Here is a 15,230-nt window from a genome sequence, read left to right on the forward strand (position 1 = left end):
CTAGATCTGACCACAACAGTAGAATGATAGAAATCCACTCCATCTCCAGATCACCCAACAACAGCTCAGAGACAATACTGAGATTTAAAATATGATTGTCTATATGTGTCAGTCCCAAGATTACTTAAGACAAGCCTATGATTGCCATTTAGCTTCAATGGAGCCAGCCTCTAGGGCAGGAAGGTTGAGGTTCCTCAAACACCACAAGGCAGGAATTCACCACCAGCCTGAAAACCAGCTCTTGGAACTTAGCAAGGGATCCTGCTGGAGAGCAGGAGACTTGGTATACCAGCAAGATCCCAAGCTTATCTTTGTAGCCCAACTTAATAAACAGGCATTTGCATTTCAGTATCTCAACAGAAGAGTCCATGATAAGTTATACTTAACTTACTTATACTTAGCTTACACACATATACATACACACACACAGATATAATAAATGTGTGTGTACTTAACGTATGTATAATCATAAGTTATCCCTCATGATCAAAGCCACCCTACCCCAACCATGGCATTGAGGGTGATGAAGGATCCAATAGCTAGCCAGGCAGATCTCTGAGAAGGCAACCAAGTCAGGTTTTCACAATATGTGCAAGATCCGCTGCTTCATCCAGCACTAAGCCATCTTTACATCTGATTCTTCACAATAGTTTTGATTATAGAACTTTCATTCTTATCTGTTAACCCAGTAGCCATTATGAATTGTCTAATTTTTTAAGAATATCAACCTGCTGTATTTGAAATTGTCATGGGGCTGTAGTCATTCCCAACCTGATGCATACAGAGGTGTTGGAATTGCATCTCCCAGAGTCTCCATGCTGATTAATATCTACTCTCTGCCCTGCTCTCTCCACCCTGTACCTTATACACAGGATTGTTCAGTTAAGCTAATCACCACCATCACAGCTTTCTTCCTTCTATTATAAATTTGCCGAGTTCTTTAAATAAGCTTACCAGACACACCAGAGAAACCACATAAAAGAATTGTTTTATTCATTCAAGAATTCATTATTTCTAGTTCAGGCGCAAAATTCTTGACAACTAAATTATATTGTGTTTTTATACTGCTTTTGTGTCTTTCTGTATTCCCTTTTTCTTGGTTCAATTATACTTCCTGCATTTTCAACTTCTAGCTAGTTTTTAGCAAGCATGTAGATGTTCTTCAAACACATCATATAAAATTAACTCTTATTTGTGGTTCTGCATCTAATTTAATGTGAATTTTATGGTCTAATCATCTATAAATAATCTGGTTAAATCAAAATTGTTTAACTGCCATATTTAACAATACCTTCTGGAATAATATGTTACATTTTGAGTAAACAATTTTTAAAGGGCAGCTTAGAATCTATAAAACGCTTAAGTTAAAATATCCAAGTCTATAAAATACAAAATTGGGTACCATGGTGAAAGATAGGATGCGTACGCAATACCAAATAAAATGCTAAAACAATATGAAACACAAAAGTGAATGGAGAGCTTTTTAGCAAAAAACATAGCTTTGTTTCTCCCTGATCCCTTCTCTGACTTCTTCAACACTATCTAGTCCCAGTACCATCTTTATTTATAATTTCCATTTGTTTCTCTTAGCTTTGTTTAACACAACATTTTGCTCCTGCCAGTGATAACAGTTTGTAAAATGTTTTTTTACTAGAAAAGTCTACATATATACATACATACCCATTATCCTTTTGGGATAAGTGACGTTCTGCAGAGTGCAAAAAAAAGAAAAAAAAGACTAAGAAAAGCATACCATATATGCTCACGGTTAAGCCCATCTGCGGATAAACCACCCCTTGGATTTTTAATCAAAATACCATGAAAAATGTGCCACCTGCAGATAAGCCAACCCTCAAAATTTTCAAATCTTTTGATTTTCACAATTGGCTTATCTGCAGGTGGTGCATTTTTCATGGTATTTTGATTAAAAATCCAAGGGTCGGCTTATCCACAGATGGGCTTATCCGCAAGTATATATGGGATATACAGATACTTTAAAAAAGCATTACCGTATATACTCGTAGATAAGCCCATCTGTGGATAAGCCGAACCCAATTTTTTGGCACCTAAAATTCTTGGCTTATTCACGAGGATATGTGGTAGTTGCACATATCCACTGTAATTCTAACTAATTAACTTTTTTTTTTTCTTTTAGCCATTCTGTATATGGCATGGCTGGAGCAAATCTTTTTTTCAGTAAGAAAGAAAATCCAGTATGAAAAAGTCTCATGGTGGTTAGCCATTGCTTTCAGCTAGAAATCTTATATCGTTTTACAAGTAACTATAGCATTCATGTGTGTTTGTTTGTTTGTAGAAATCCTTTTGCAAGCTTAGTTGATAAATGAATGGAATGTCAATAGAATTTGTAGAAGTTGAAACAATGCATTATATCTTTATATTTTAAAATGTCTAAAGTTGTGCTGATGCTAAGTATTGATCATTGTAAAGGAAGTACAAGAAGTAGAGTTTTTCTGGAGTTTCAGAATAAATTTTGCTAGGGAGGAAATAAATGGCTAAATACATTCTGCTTAAAGAGAAATTTCCCCAGAATGTAGTATCTGCTGAATTTCTAAAGTATCAGTTAAAACAGATGTCCCAATTTCTTTAGGACTTGCAAGTTTAATGTGTGCCTGTCTTAGAATTTGATAATTGTACCATAGAAAGTCCTGGCATTGTTTCTGTCAGTAGAATTTTTCCATTTTTACTGCAGATCTATTCAGATATTTATTATTTACTTTTTTGTATGCTCCCCAATTCCTGAAGGCTCTGGTACTTACTTTCCTTTGTGCTATTTTGTGACTGTAGTAATAGCAGTAATGGTATAGGTAGGCTTACTGATTGCCTCGTTCAGTGACTGTTCAAAGTTATAACAGTGCTGAAAAAAGAACTTTACAACCAATCCCTGGATTTATGACCTTTGCAGCATTCCTCAGTCACTCAGAACACATTGTTTTTCTTCCCCCCCCACCTTTGCAGAATGGAGAGATTGAAGAGGAAGGGATTACAAGAGAGTAAGCAGGCACACAATGCAGAATACACCAGCTGTTTGCATAGATTGCTTATGGCTCCCAGCTCCAAGCACACTCAGAGCTAGCGCATTCCTTTTGATGTGCTTACTCTCTTGTAATCTCTTCCTCTCCAATGAATATAAATACAAACATTAATTCCCTTCTTGCTAATTAACCCAGCAACAAGGTGAGCATTTGAAAGGATGGGGAAGTGAGGAAAAGGAAAGCACAGTTGTGGTCATGTGATTTCCCATTCAGTGACTGCTTCGTTTAATGACAGAGCTGCCAGTCCCAGTTGTGGTCGCTAAACAAGGACTACCTGTACTTTTACATTTATAAAAATAAATAAGGTGGTGCTTGACATGAAATCTTATAAAATCAGGATTGGCCTTCCGTAAAGCCTTGAAAACTTGGTTTTGTGAAGAAGCCAGGGCCCTGGGCATGTGATAGAGCCTGCCTCCTGGCTGTGTGGATAACTGGGTGGATGATGCCCAGCTGCTATGTGTTTTATTTTTACTTTTATGTTATGTATTTTATTGTAAGCTGCCAAGAGTCATGTATATGAGATGGGGGCTATATAGCAAAGAAATAAATGAATTCTGTTGGCAGGAAAGGATTTTCACGTAACCACACTGATATGGAAAGCTGCTGATCCAATATTAAAACTTTAGCCTAGATATTAGAAATTCATCCTTTTGCTAAAACATAAAAATATTAAAAGTTTTTTTATTGACTTGGAAGACTTTTTCAGGGAGGGCCTTCCAAATATTACTGAACTACAATTCATTGCTGCTCCACCCAGCATGTTGCAAGCTAGAATTCTGAAGCATCTGGAGGGCTATTGCTGCCATTGTCCACAATGTTTGTTGTACCAAATATAATAAAATATACTTAGCTAAGCCTTCACTCTTCCTATATTTTTGATATCAATAAGATGTTTAAAGTTTGGTATCCAAGAACTTAATTATGTACATAGATTCAGAATGAAGCTATTGTTTTGCTTCTTTTTTAACACAGAGGTTCCCATGGATGAGTGCCCCCATTCAAGTGGGATTAGTGGGTTTCTGGTGAGTAAAAATTCCAGAGGTGACTTATTTTTACTTCTTATACCAATTTTCACCTTTGTGTTATTTGTCTGTTTTAATTCTTGACTTTGTTATAGTGAGGGAGTTCAAGGTTTTAAGGCAAACCATATCAAGAAACCAATGTGATGAGCATTTACTAAACCCGCTACTGAGAGCAAGAGAAAAAGTATGAAGGGAGCTTAAATGTATGTTTGACTTTGGGCTGAAGACAAAGAGATTTAAAAAGCAGAGGGAACAGCATCTCATAGTGTCCGCATCAGGGGGTCAGAATCTGCAAGATAGGCAGTACAACTCCCTTATCCAAGCCCTGCCCTTTTGCACGTGTGTTGATGTCTCATGCATGCAGAAAAAGGGAGGGCCATGGATGTGACACCCCTCCACCTATGCTCAGAAACTTAAAGGCCACAAGAAATAACCTTCTGCTATGTACTGCTTTACCTAAATCTGCCTCAGAGAGTAATGAAAATATGAATTGGGGAAGTTAATTCAGGCCACACTGAGTTCTTGAAGAAGTATATAAATAAAACTATGAAAGAAAAAAAGAGAAGTCCCATAATGAAACAACAGTGTTTGGGTATAATAAAATGGACTGTAGGTGATGACAAGGTTTTGTGCAATAAATTCAGTTGCCACAACAAAAACATCAGACTAAAGTAGGTTTTTCTGGGTAATTATTACTACTGGGCAGGTTGAGTAAACATTACATCCAGAACCACATGATGCCAAGAAACAAAAAACTCCATGTTTGGGTCCTTTAAAATTCCTTTTTGTCTTCCTTTGGCCTCCTCAGATTGGGCTGCTAAATTTTGGTTGTGGGACTGAAGAAACATGGTGGCATAGTGGAGGCAGGAAGTACATCATAAAGTCTTAAAGAGCTTTAACACAAATTAAAAAGTAAAAACTTCCAAACCTGCCCCTCCAAAACAGAAAAGCTCCCCGCCCAAACCTAGCTAGCCCTTTGCATTATCATTCTGCTCCTGCAGCTATGAACCCCTGCCCCCATCAAAAACAGTAACGTTGCTCCAGCACAGACTTGCTGTAGAGAAACAAAAGATCTTCACTGTGGTCTCTGTTTTTCACACACATGGGTTATACACTTCTGCAGAGTCTATTTGAATGTTACAGAACTTAAGAGAATATCTTGGTGGATATAAACACCACCCTGCACATGGCTCCTTCTGAATCCCTTCAGTGCCTGACTAACTGCTGCTACAGAATCTCTGAGCTTGGCTGTTTGCTTGCAGACATTGCATTCAGTACCCAACTAGATAACGTCATCATCCATGTGGTTTGTTTACAAATGTGACAGGGATAGTCCATTTAATCTCAGAGTTTGTCTAATGGACTTAGTTCTTTTCTTCATGTGTTCTATTTTATTTTAATTTAATTACTTATCATTTGTTTGTTTTACATACCTTCTGCATTGGCCATATAGTCTTGGGGCCATATCTGTCTATGTCCAAGTTTACTAGACAGAGACGGCACGATTTGCTAAGCAAGAGTTACACACAAATCATCAAATTGCTGATTTAGTGAATAAAGTCATGCTAACTTTATTCATGACTAAGTTCCATTGGTCTATTGGTGGAAGCCAAAGCTAGAATCAAGGAATTGGTAAGAATGGTTTATTTGGTGCTAAGATTGACCATATATTTGATATTGTGCAGCAGCTGTGTGTTACAGTGCACAAGAAGGGTCCATATCAACCCTATTTAGTCTCTTCTCATACCCATCTCTTGTCCTTCTATGCCCCAACCTCTGACAATCAGACTTTCAGATGGACTTCTTTTAGTTCCTGGGTTGAGGGACTTTGATGTCTGTCAGTACTATCTTACACAATAGAGCCACAGATGTCAGATGGTTTCAGTTATTACCTGTCAGGTTCAGCCCAAGAAACTCCACAAGATGGTTCTGGAATTGCTTAGTTACTTTATTAGCTTATACCTGCTAGACAAAATCTTGCCAGACTAACTCTAACTCCCAAAGTCTGCAACTAAACACTACGAATTCCTTAGGGTGGTGCCAGTCTCATCCTCTTACCTTTCACACGCTCAGGCTGTGGGCTGAGGAGATGCTTCTCCCCATGATCTCGAACCTCCTCATCCAAGTCCTCCATCACATCACCACCCTCTTCCTTCAACAATGAGGAGTGCAATTTTTTTTTTAGATTTTTTATCTCACCTTTATTATTTTTATAAATAACTCAAAGTGACAAACATACCTAATATTCCTTCCTCCTCCCATTTTCCCCACAACACCCTGTGAGGTGAGTTGGGCTGAGGGAGAATGACTGGCCCAAAGTCACCCGGGCTTTCATGCCTAAGGCAGGACTAGAACTCATAGTCTCCTGGTTTCTAGCTTGGTGCCTTAACCACTAGACCAAACTGGTTCTCGTTCGCTTATATTTATTTATATTTATAATATATTTCCTTATATTGTCTGGCGAGATGCCTATTTTCATAGTTTAGTACTACCCATTGCTGCCCCTTCTCCTACTTTATAATGCATGATTTCACACATCTATTCTTCATTGTGCCATCCACTTTAACAATCATCAAACTTCATTCTGGACAGTTAAGCAACTGTTCCCTCTCCAGATCTACAGTCATGCTAACAGGTTATGGATATATCTGTGGCCTTTGTACATAGAATTCCCCAACTAGAATTATGCCATACTTTTTCTTCCACTTTCGTTCAATGTTCTTGGAACCTCCACCTTCAGAGGAATTCAACCTTTGGAAGAACAGTTTTTTCTTTGATCGCTTTATGAATCCAGACCTTCTTCCAGGTAATAATTTACCTATTAACCCACATGTGTGAATCACAAAGATCATGGGAAGAAGAACTTCACACAACCTGACCTGCTACCCCACTTGGTGCTGTCACTCTGCAGCCTCAGGAAGTGCACTTAGCCATGTGCTATGCACAGGGAGGCCCCCTCCATAAGTCATTCTGTACAGGTTTTGCATAGGTAAATATGCCATGTGTACGAATTCAGAGATGAGCACTCAGTGGGAATGAGCTGCTACAGATAACTAGCCAGTTCTTATGGCATTTGAATTGCTATTCAAGTGCTAACATGGCATCCTGCTATTCCAACAAGCTAAGTCGATTAAAGTTATCCACACTTTGAGTGGGTTGTTCCAAATAAAAATACTAACTTTTGTCTTTTCCAGTTTGGTGTTCGCAACACCTCTGTGCTGTGCATTATTTCCACAGAAAAGGTACAGTTGCTTCTTTACTACTTTTCTACAGTGAGAGATAATATTATGCCATGCACACTGTGAACATGAGAGAACAGATATATTGCTTTTCAAAAACCTCTCAATTCATTCAATAGTCATGTTTCTCACATCTTGGGAATACAAGTAGTCACAGTTACCCGCTAGCTGGCACCTGCCAAATTCAGGCTATAGAGGGCTGTTTTGGGAACCTAAGCACACATTTTCCCACTTCTCCTCCTGTCATAACTTTATAATAAATTCTACATTTCTTCCTCCATTTTGTTAGTCCAGTAGCAAATCTGCATCCCCTTTTTGCTCTGGGCCTCATAGCTTTTCCCATTTCTCTGGGCATGACAAAGGGACATTTCATAAGTTACCTTTTTTGTACACTGAAGGCAGGAACAAGAAGAATAAGAAGACTGTTTCAGTCTTGTCTTACACTAAGTTGCAAATTATGCAGCATCTCTTAATCTCACATAACATTGGCTTTGCCACCTTACTGATCGCTATTTGATTTCGATGTTTTTAATTATCATTAGAAGGCTAGTCTGTGTTTTTGCCTTGTAACAGTTTCTCACCTCAGACTTTGTGGGGATGATCTTTGTGGTGCATCTTTGGCTCCTTCCACAGAGAAAGAAATAATCAGTGGAGAGTCATTCTTTTCCATTGTTTGGGGATCTGGTTTGGTGCATCTTTAGCACCTGGAACATGATGGGCCTGTTTCCTCTGCCCATAGCTTTTCCAGAGGTTATTTTCAGATCCTGATTTTTATATATCACATAAAATGCATTTATTCATTTATTTTAGCTATGAAGACCAGCAATATCACCCATAGAGACTTCCATTTAATCTTATGGGAAAAATTCTAATGGGAGATTCATGGGATCCACATGCACACTTAGCTGGAATTCATAAGTATGTTTGGACTGAGGAAAGATATCACCTAGCAAATTTGGAATTCTCACATAGACTGATAACATGACTATGAAGGACTTTACCAATAAGGAAGAAGTTGACTAGACTTCTCTCTTTTCATGAAAAGTCCCGAAGAGTCCCAATAAGGACAAAAGCTGGCATGTAGTGCCTCCTACTGGTCAGTGGCTAATATAACATCTATGGTATAGGGTCTGGATATCTGAGAGACCACTTGTCTCCAACTATTTCTGCCCGCCCAGTACTTTCCAGCAGAGTGGATGTGCTCCAGGTCCCCTCCACTAAACATTGCCATCTCATGGGACCTAGGAAGCATACTTACTCTGTCATGGCCCCCACCCTCTGGAACAGCATCCTCCCAGAGATAAGGATGGTGCCCTCTCTCCTGGGGTTCCAGAAAGCTCTGAGAACCTGGCTTTGGTCCCAGACCTGGGGTTGATATTGGTTATTTGTCTAAAGCCCCCGTTTTGTTGTATATTAGATTATTTTAGTCTGGGCTGTCTGTTTGATTTAATGTTTTAGTTGTTTTTATGTTTTTTCTAGTTTTGTATGCCGCCCAGAGTCCACTGGAGTTGGGTGGCCAATAAATTATCATTATTATTAATAATAATAATAATAATAATAATAGTACTATGGTTGGCAGGTTGGTTTTTGAAATAGCAGTATTTAAAAACGGCAGCTTTTAAATTTTTGATCAGTAGAGGGTGCTGTGACAGTGAGTGCCATAGTTCCATCTACTGATGGAGAACATGCTGCAGTTTTTCTTTACTTTTGGAACAGAACTTGTCATGTTTCAAAACAAACTAGAATTGGCAGCAGGGGTAGGATGTAAAATGGAGAAAAAGGATTTAAAAATCCAGGAGAGGAGGAAGAAAGCCATTAGGATGAATTGGGGGGAAGGTGGAGGTAGCATGCTGACAGAAAAGGCTCAGGAAGAATCAGATGGAAAGGAAAAATGGAAAAATGCTTCCACATTAGGAAGAAAGGCATGTCAGAGCATTATGAAAAAGTAACTGGAGAAATTGGAAAATGCAGCCAATGGAGAAAAACATGGTAAAATCCCCAGTAGGAGGAATAGCATCAAAGATAGATCAGATTGGAGCAGACAGAGGGAAAATAATGAATGGGTAAATCAGTTTGAGGAAGGAAATCAGTGGAGACATTTTCAATAAGAAAGAAAATTGGTGAAAGCCACAGCAGGAGGGAAGGCAGGAGAAAGAATTAGGAGAAAGGAATTAGGGCGGGAATTGGAGGAGCACAAGCTGTTCATAATGGCAAAACAGGAGATAAAATTGGTGTCACCAGCTGCAGCATATTTTTCTGCCTGACTGAATGCAATCCGGAGGCCCCCCTTTCTACACTTTGAGGATATCCTCCCATAAATAAAATAATTCTTCACTGTGCTGCTTTTGTATCCCAGAGAAAGGGACTTCATGCTTCTGGAATACCTCTTTGTTTATCTCCAAAATGGAGATTCATAAGATAAAGGAAAACCTTTTTTTCCCTTTCCTTTTCTTTGTCAGCTATCAGGTGAGGCAAGCTTCTTAACCACTCCAAATTCTATACGTCTGCATAATCCTGAGAGGAGTTTGCGGGTGTCAGAAAAGTCACCTTGATCAACTGCTAAACCAAATCAAAGAAACTTAAGATTGATCCTGTTCAACCTCAGAACAGAAACATCTCTCATATCAGTTCTAATAATTTTTATTGGTAGAAGTGGCGACAAATATCTAATAATACATTTGAAAGACTTGATATAATACATGATCTGCTAGCCCAGCTTTAATTTACAAGTGAAAGCATAATGGTTTGTCCAGCCTGGTACATTAAGATACCATACCATATAAAATTATATAAAATTAGCTTAGCAAAATAGTATATGGAATAGCTTTTCTGTAACTCATTTTTAATTCATAATATTGAAGAGAAACTATTTGGAAAACAAGAAACTACTATGCCATATTTTAAAGGGTTATAGAATTTATGATAAAATCTCCTAGGGCATATACAATAACCAATCAAATGGATTAAGACTTCTTGATCATGGATGATATGTTATGTCTTTATTGTTTTTTCTTCCTAGTTCCATGTCTGTAACACGTCTGGAGCCAGAATTACAAGCTAAGATCAAAGAGATGAGTCCTGAATTGGATCGGGTATATTTTAACAAAGGGTTATGATTTGTAGAAGACAAATAGGTGATTTGTCCTTCAATGATAGTTAGATGAACTTATTTTAATTGAGTCTACTTAGTTAAAACAATGCAATCCTAACATGTTATTTCAATTTTTGTATAATTTTGGACACTGAGATTATTTAAGTATCATTAGGAAATTTTCATAATTATGGTCTGAAAATTCCGACAATTGTCCAATTCAGCTCCAAATATTCAAAATGGTTTACACTAATAACTACCTATCAGTCAAAATTTCAATTCCTTTGGAAAGTGAAACAACTTCAAGGAAATCATACAGTGTTATCTTAAAGTTACTGCCTACCTTATTTTTTTCCACTACAAGAAAGTAAATAACAAATTCATCTTTGCTATTACATTTGTAAATACAATTCAAATGACACTTATCTATCAGATTACTTCCTCAGAGTCCAAAAGAGTGACTTTGTGGTATCTCTTTGATATATGAATCTTAGATTTTCTTATTTCACTTATCTAATGTTTGGATAGGGGGAGTAATTATGATGGGCAAGAGTGAGAGATTTCAGTGCTGTAGAAATTTAAAGCCATTTCCACTGCTTATTTATCATTTGACTGTTGTACTTCTAGCATAAAAGCTCTATGAAATTAGATAAATTCTGCTTGGATAAAGTTCTGCTTAGAATGTCCTAAGTTTGCTAAAATAAAATAAAGTCACTAAGCCAGAGGTTCCCAAACTTTCTCGGTTCACAGCACCTTTAGTGTCTTAGTAATTTTTTCATGGTGCCCTAGCAGTTCTCGAACTGTGCACCATGGCACCTGGGGTCAATTATTAATTAGTAAATAATCCTGTGGTGCCATTTACTAAGTAATAAAAAATCAATTTATTAAGTCGCATTTGTTTGGTAGTAAAATACCCCACAGTGCCCCTGTGAGTTCGCTGCAATGCCCTGGGATGCTGTGGCCCACAGCTTGGGAACCATGGCACTAAGCCATAAAATAAGCAATGAGAATATTTGCTGTAAGTAATCTTGTAAAGCAGGTCTTGAAGCCTATCCAAATGTTGAGCAAGGCATAGTCCTGTCAGGACAATACTACCTCCCCATGTATGATGCATATTGAAGATTGCTTTATGAGTATTCCCTGCATGCATCAAGCCAAAAAAACCACCCTAATTCTTCTAGTTAAAGGAAATGCTTTCTTGGTCAGCATCTTAATTAGCTTGACATCCAGCAGCAATGGGCAGGATCTTGCATGGATTTTTACTGGCTATCAGACATTGTGCACTAATGCCTAACTGGTGACATTGGCCAAATTCTGCAAAACCCCAAGATGTTGAGTTTATGCATTTCATCAATACATTTCTATGGTCTTATCAATTATGTTTTCCCAGAAACGATTAGCATATATTATGAGCTCATGTTCTCATATCTGATAATTCTCAAATTCCTGAGACAGTCTGTTAAATGTAACTGTGTGGAAACACCAGACTGCTAAATACTATTTTCAGAGTGCTCTGTTTTATTTATTTATTTTTTCTCCCAAAGGAGGTGCTATACAGCAGCTTTTTAAAAACATTCGCAAAGCATGTATTTATGGCACTTTTAATCAATTTCTTACTGGTCTTCTGCTAGTTACTCAGTATGCTTTGCTATCCATACACCTATAATACAATGATCCTATGAAGTAGGGTGCTATTGTTTCTCATTATAAAGACATGAGAAAACAGACCACAAAATAGTGACTTCTTTTTTAAAATCATCTTGCAAGTTTAATACTAAGTTGAACCAAAGTCCCAATGCTGACCCCACTGAAGCATGTTAATTATTCATTTGGCACAAATTCTGAACATTATTTCTATGAATGTTTCCACTGGAATTTCAGCATGCCTGATAATACATACATTATTGGTATTTACTATTTAATGTACCTTCTCCCAAGTGTAATATCACAGTGGAGACCTTTGTACTGGTATGAATAGATCTAGCTCTGTACTCAGTGAAGTTGCTATTCAGGATAAACTTTGGCCTTTGTATATATCCAAAATAGTACAGTATACACAGTTAGTAGACCACTTATAGCATAGCTAATACTCAGATGTATTAGACAGAATATAGTTTATTGTGATTGTAATACCGTGAAATGTGCCATACAGGAGAAGTTTATTTAGTGGCAGATGATTCTCAACTTGGAATGGAATGGAAAAAAATAAATGTTTGATTTGAACACTTACTTTACAAAGACCCCTAAGCAGTTGGATTTGCAGCCAGTGGTTCTCAGGCAGCCTGGGAGTTTGCTTGGTAGTTTATCATGAATTCCTCAAGATAATGTAAAGAGCAGGCAAGCATAGCATCATTTAATTTTCCATGCAAAGCAGAGTCACAGGAGAGTAAGCTAACTAGGTATATTCTTCATGTCAGACAAAGATGAGACCATTGTATACTTGGCTAAAGTCCTATATAAGTATTAATTATGTTCTCTAAATATTCTGTTCTGCTGGTGGTTCTTCAGTAAGCTAACAAACGTGGAAAGGATTTCCTGAATTGAGAGAAACTGACTCCAGGACAAAACTGTTTATAAGTTTGGCTGCTGTTTCTAAAGACCTCTATTGCTCCCAGTACTGCTATATATTTTGTACTGCTTGTTTAGGCTACATCCAGAAAGATTGCACTTTCCAACCTATGCCACACTCTGGTATGAGTGGCATACATGAAAAATATGACAGATCACTTGCCTTGTGTGATGGTGAAAGGAGGGGAAATTTTGCAGCCCAAAGACTGTGCCACCTAGATGTACTTTGGTCACATAGATTTCTGCTAGTGCAGATATCAGTTTTACAACATCTGATTATATCATACCTACTCAGCAGTAGGACCCCATTTTGTTAAGAAGGGGTTGATTTCTTCATGAAGAGGCTTAGGCTGCAATAATTGACCTTGGTTCCTTAACAAAATAATGGTAATAATTATTTTTGAAATGTGAACTTTAGTTAATTGCAAGTAATTATAGTTCACAGCTAAAGAGACTACAGGAAGGCAGTTAATAATGCAGTCATGTTTAAGGGCTTGTTTTTTGAAAGAAATTTCTGCAACTTTCCAGAAGGTGTGTTTTAGTTGATATCACTTGAATATATATCATGTGACTTCAGTATGTTTAGAAAAACTGGGTATTCGCATGTGGCATGCTTGAAATAATATAGCCTAGAGCACAACAATTTTTACTCAGATTTTTTTTTCCAGGATTAAAAAAAAACATTATTTTGTTCCTGGAATACATGTATTTAAAACAAATTAAGTATCAGAGGATTTTTGTTCATTTTTTTTTAAACAGGAAAACTGTACATTTTTCTTTGTGGTGTTTAGCAGAACAAAATAATTTTAGGATCAGGAAATTTATACTGATCTGATAGAAACAACATTTTTTAAAATATTTCCAATGAAGTGCAATAAAGATACAAAATTAGTTAAATCAAGTAACTATTAATATTGTCCAATTTTAGAAAAAAACTGGATTATACTGTGACTTATATACCTTTTCAATACAAGTATTAGCACATCTTGCCAGAATTGATGGTATTACTTAAAATCAATTGGATGACATATTAAAATTGGTAACTAAAATGTAGTGTTCTCTGTGTGAAATGTACTTTCAATAAACTTTTTTATTTGAATATGAATACGTAAGAATAAGATACATGGATTATTGGAGGTATACATGAAAATCAGTTGCAGGTTTTCTCCTTAGCTGTGAAAAGAAAAATCAAACATGTGTGACTAAAGTTCATATTAAAATTAAGCAATGTATACATATTATAAACTGGAATATAATAGCATCTGGCACATAGCATACAGATCAACATGTCTATTATAGATGCATCTTTCTTTGGTTTGGAATTTCTCCTGTCTCTCAGCTCTAAGATTCCATTTTGTCCTACAGAAACTTCAAAATATATGTAGTTACTCTTCTTTCTGTATGTCCATGTTTTGGGATAAAACAGTAGATTAAGATTATAGAACTTGATTGGTCAACATTAACTTTAAGCATTGGAGTCCCTAACTCAAAGGTGGAGACAACCTGAAGTTCTAAGGTCATATGGAACCTCAGTATACTTTCAAAAGCCCTCTACAAGTAATGCAGAGTTTTGGCAAAATCAGTGGTTCTTAACCTTTCTTACTACTCTATCAAAAAACCTAGGTTCATATAGATAGGAGATTCTTTTTTTCAGAGTAATATTTGTACATCTATGGACATTCTGTTGTTATTTTTGTCATTTAGTAGAAATTTCCAAGATAATGTAGCAGCCTAGACTTCTGGATCCCATTTGTGCTACATGTACCACTGAGAACCATTGTGAAAAATAAATCTGTCTCTTCCTCATTTGCTATGTGAGGAGGAAGAAGGAGAGAAAGGAGGGTGACCACACCATTTAGCCTGTATTAACAGAACATGAAAACCTACTCTGTACCAGGTATACTAGTGAATCATCTTAAACTGATTTTAAGATGTGTGGGAGGGGTGGTTAGGAAGAAATTAATTTATTCTGTTCATAACTTGGTCAAAATGTAGACCAAATTTGAAAAGAAATTGGTGTGAGATGAAGAGCCAAGCTGATGTATCATGGATTTTTCCCCAGTGCTGTTTCAGTGTTTCCCTTCGGAGAGCACTGGAGTCATGACGTTACTGAGGAAGCGCACTAGATGGCGGTATCTTCCACAGCATAAGCCTCCCACAAAACTCGGTTATGGCCCATTGTTTTTCTGATTTCCCCAGTTATTTAAGGAAATAATTCTGCAAATTCTGAAGCCCTGATTCCTTCAACCAACTTAAG

The 15,230-nt window shown here is 37.1% G+C and overlaps 1 protein-coding gene across 3 annotated transcripts in view; it reads left to right on the top strand.

The window, feature by feature from the left end:
- Window positions 1-14,367, top strand: part of SFXN1 (sideroflexin 1) — a 38,455-nt gene extending 24,088 nt beyond the window's left edge. For all 3 annotated transcript variants that reach the window (XM_007433476.4, XM_088133686.1, XM_088133684.1), the window contains 3 exons: window positions 4,026-4,075; window positions 7,270-7,317; window positions 10,334-14,367. In XM_007433476.4, coding sequence (XP_007433538.1) covers window positions 4,026-4,075; window positions 7,270-7,317; window positions 10,334-10,430 — 195 coding nt within the window. In that variant the 3' untranslated portion in view covers window positions 10,431-14,367. The remainder of the gene's footprint in view (window positions 1-4,025; window positions 4,076-7,269; window positions 7,318-10,333) is intronic.
- The last annotated feature ends 863 nt before the right edge of the window (window positions 14,368-15,230 follow it).

This window comes from Python bivittatus, unplaced genomic scaffold (assembly GCF_059951505.1).
Source record: "Python bivittatus isolate LINGU-HERP-01145 unplaced genomic scaffold, Pbiv_v1 ctg000080_np1212, whole genome shotgun sequence".
In the NCBI taxonomy this organism is placed as follows: domain Eukaryota; kingdom Metazoa; phylum Chordata; class Lepidosauria; order Squamata; family Pythonidae; genus Python; species Python bivittatus.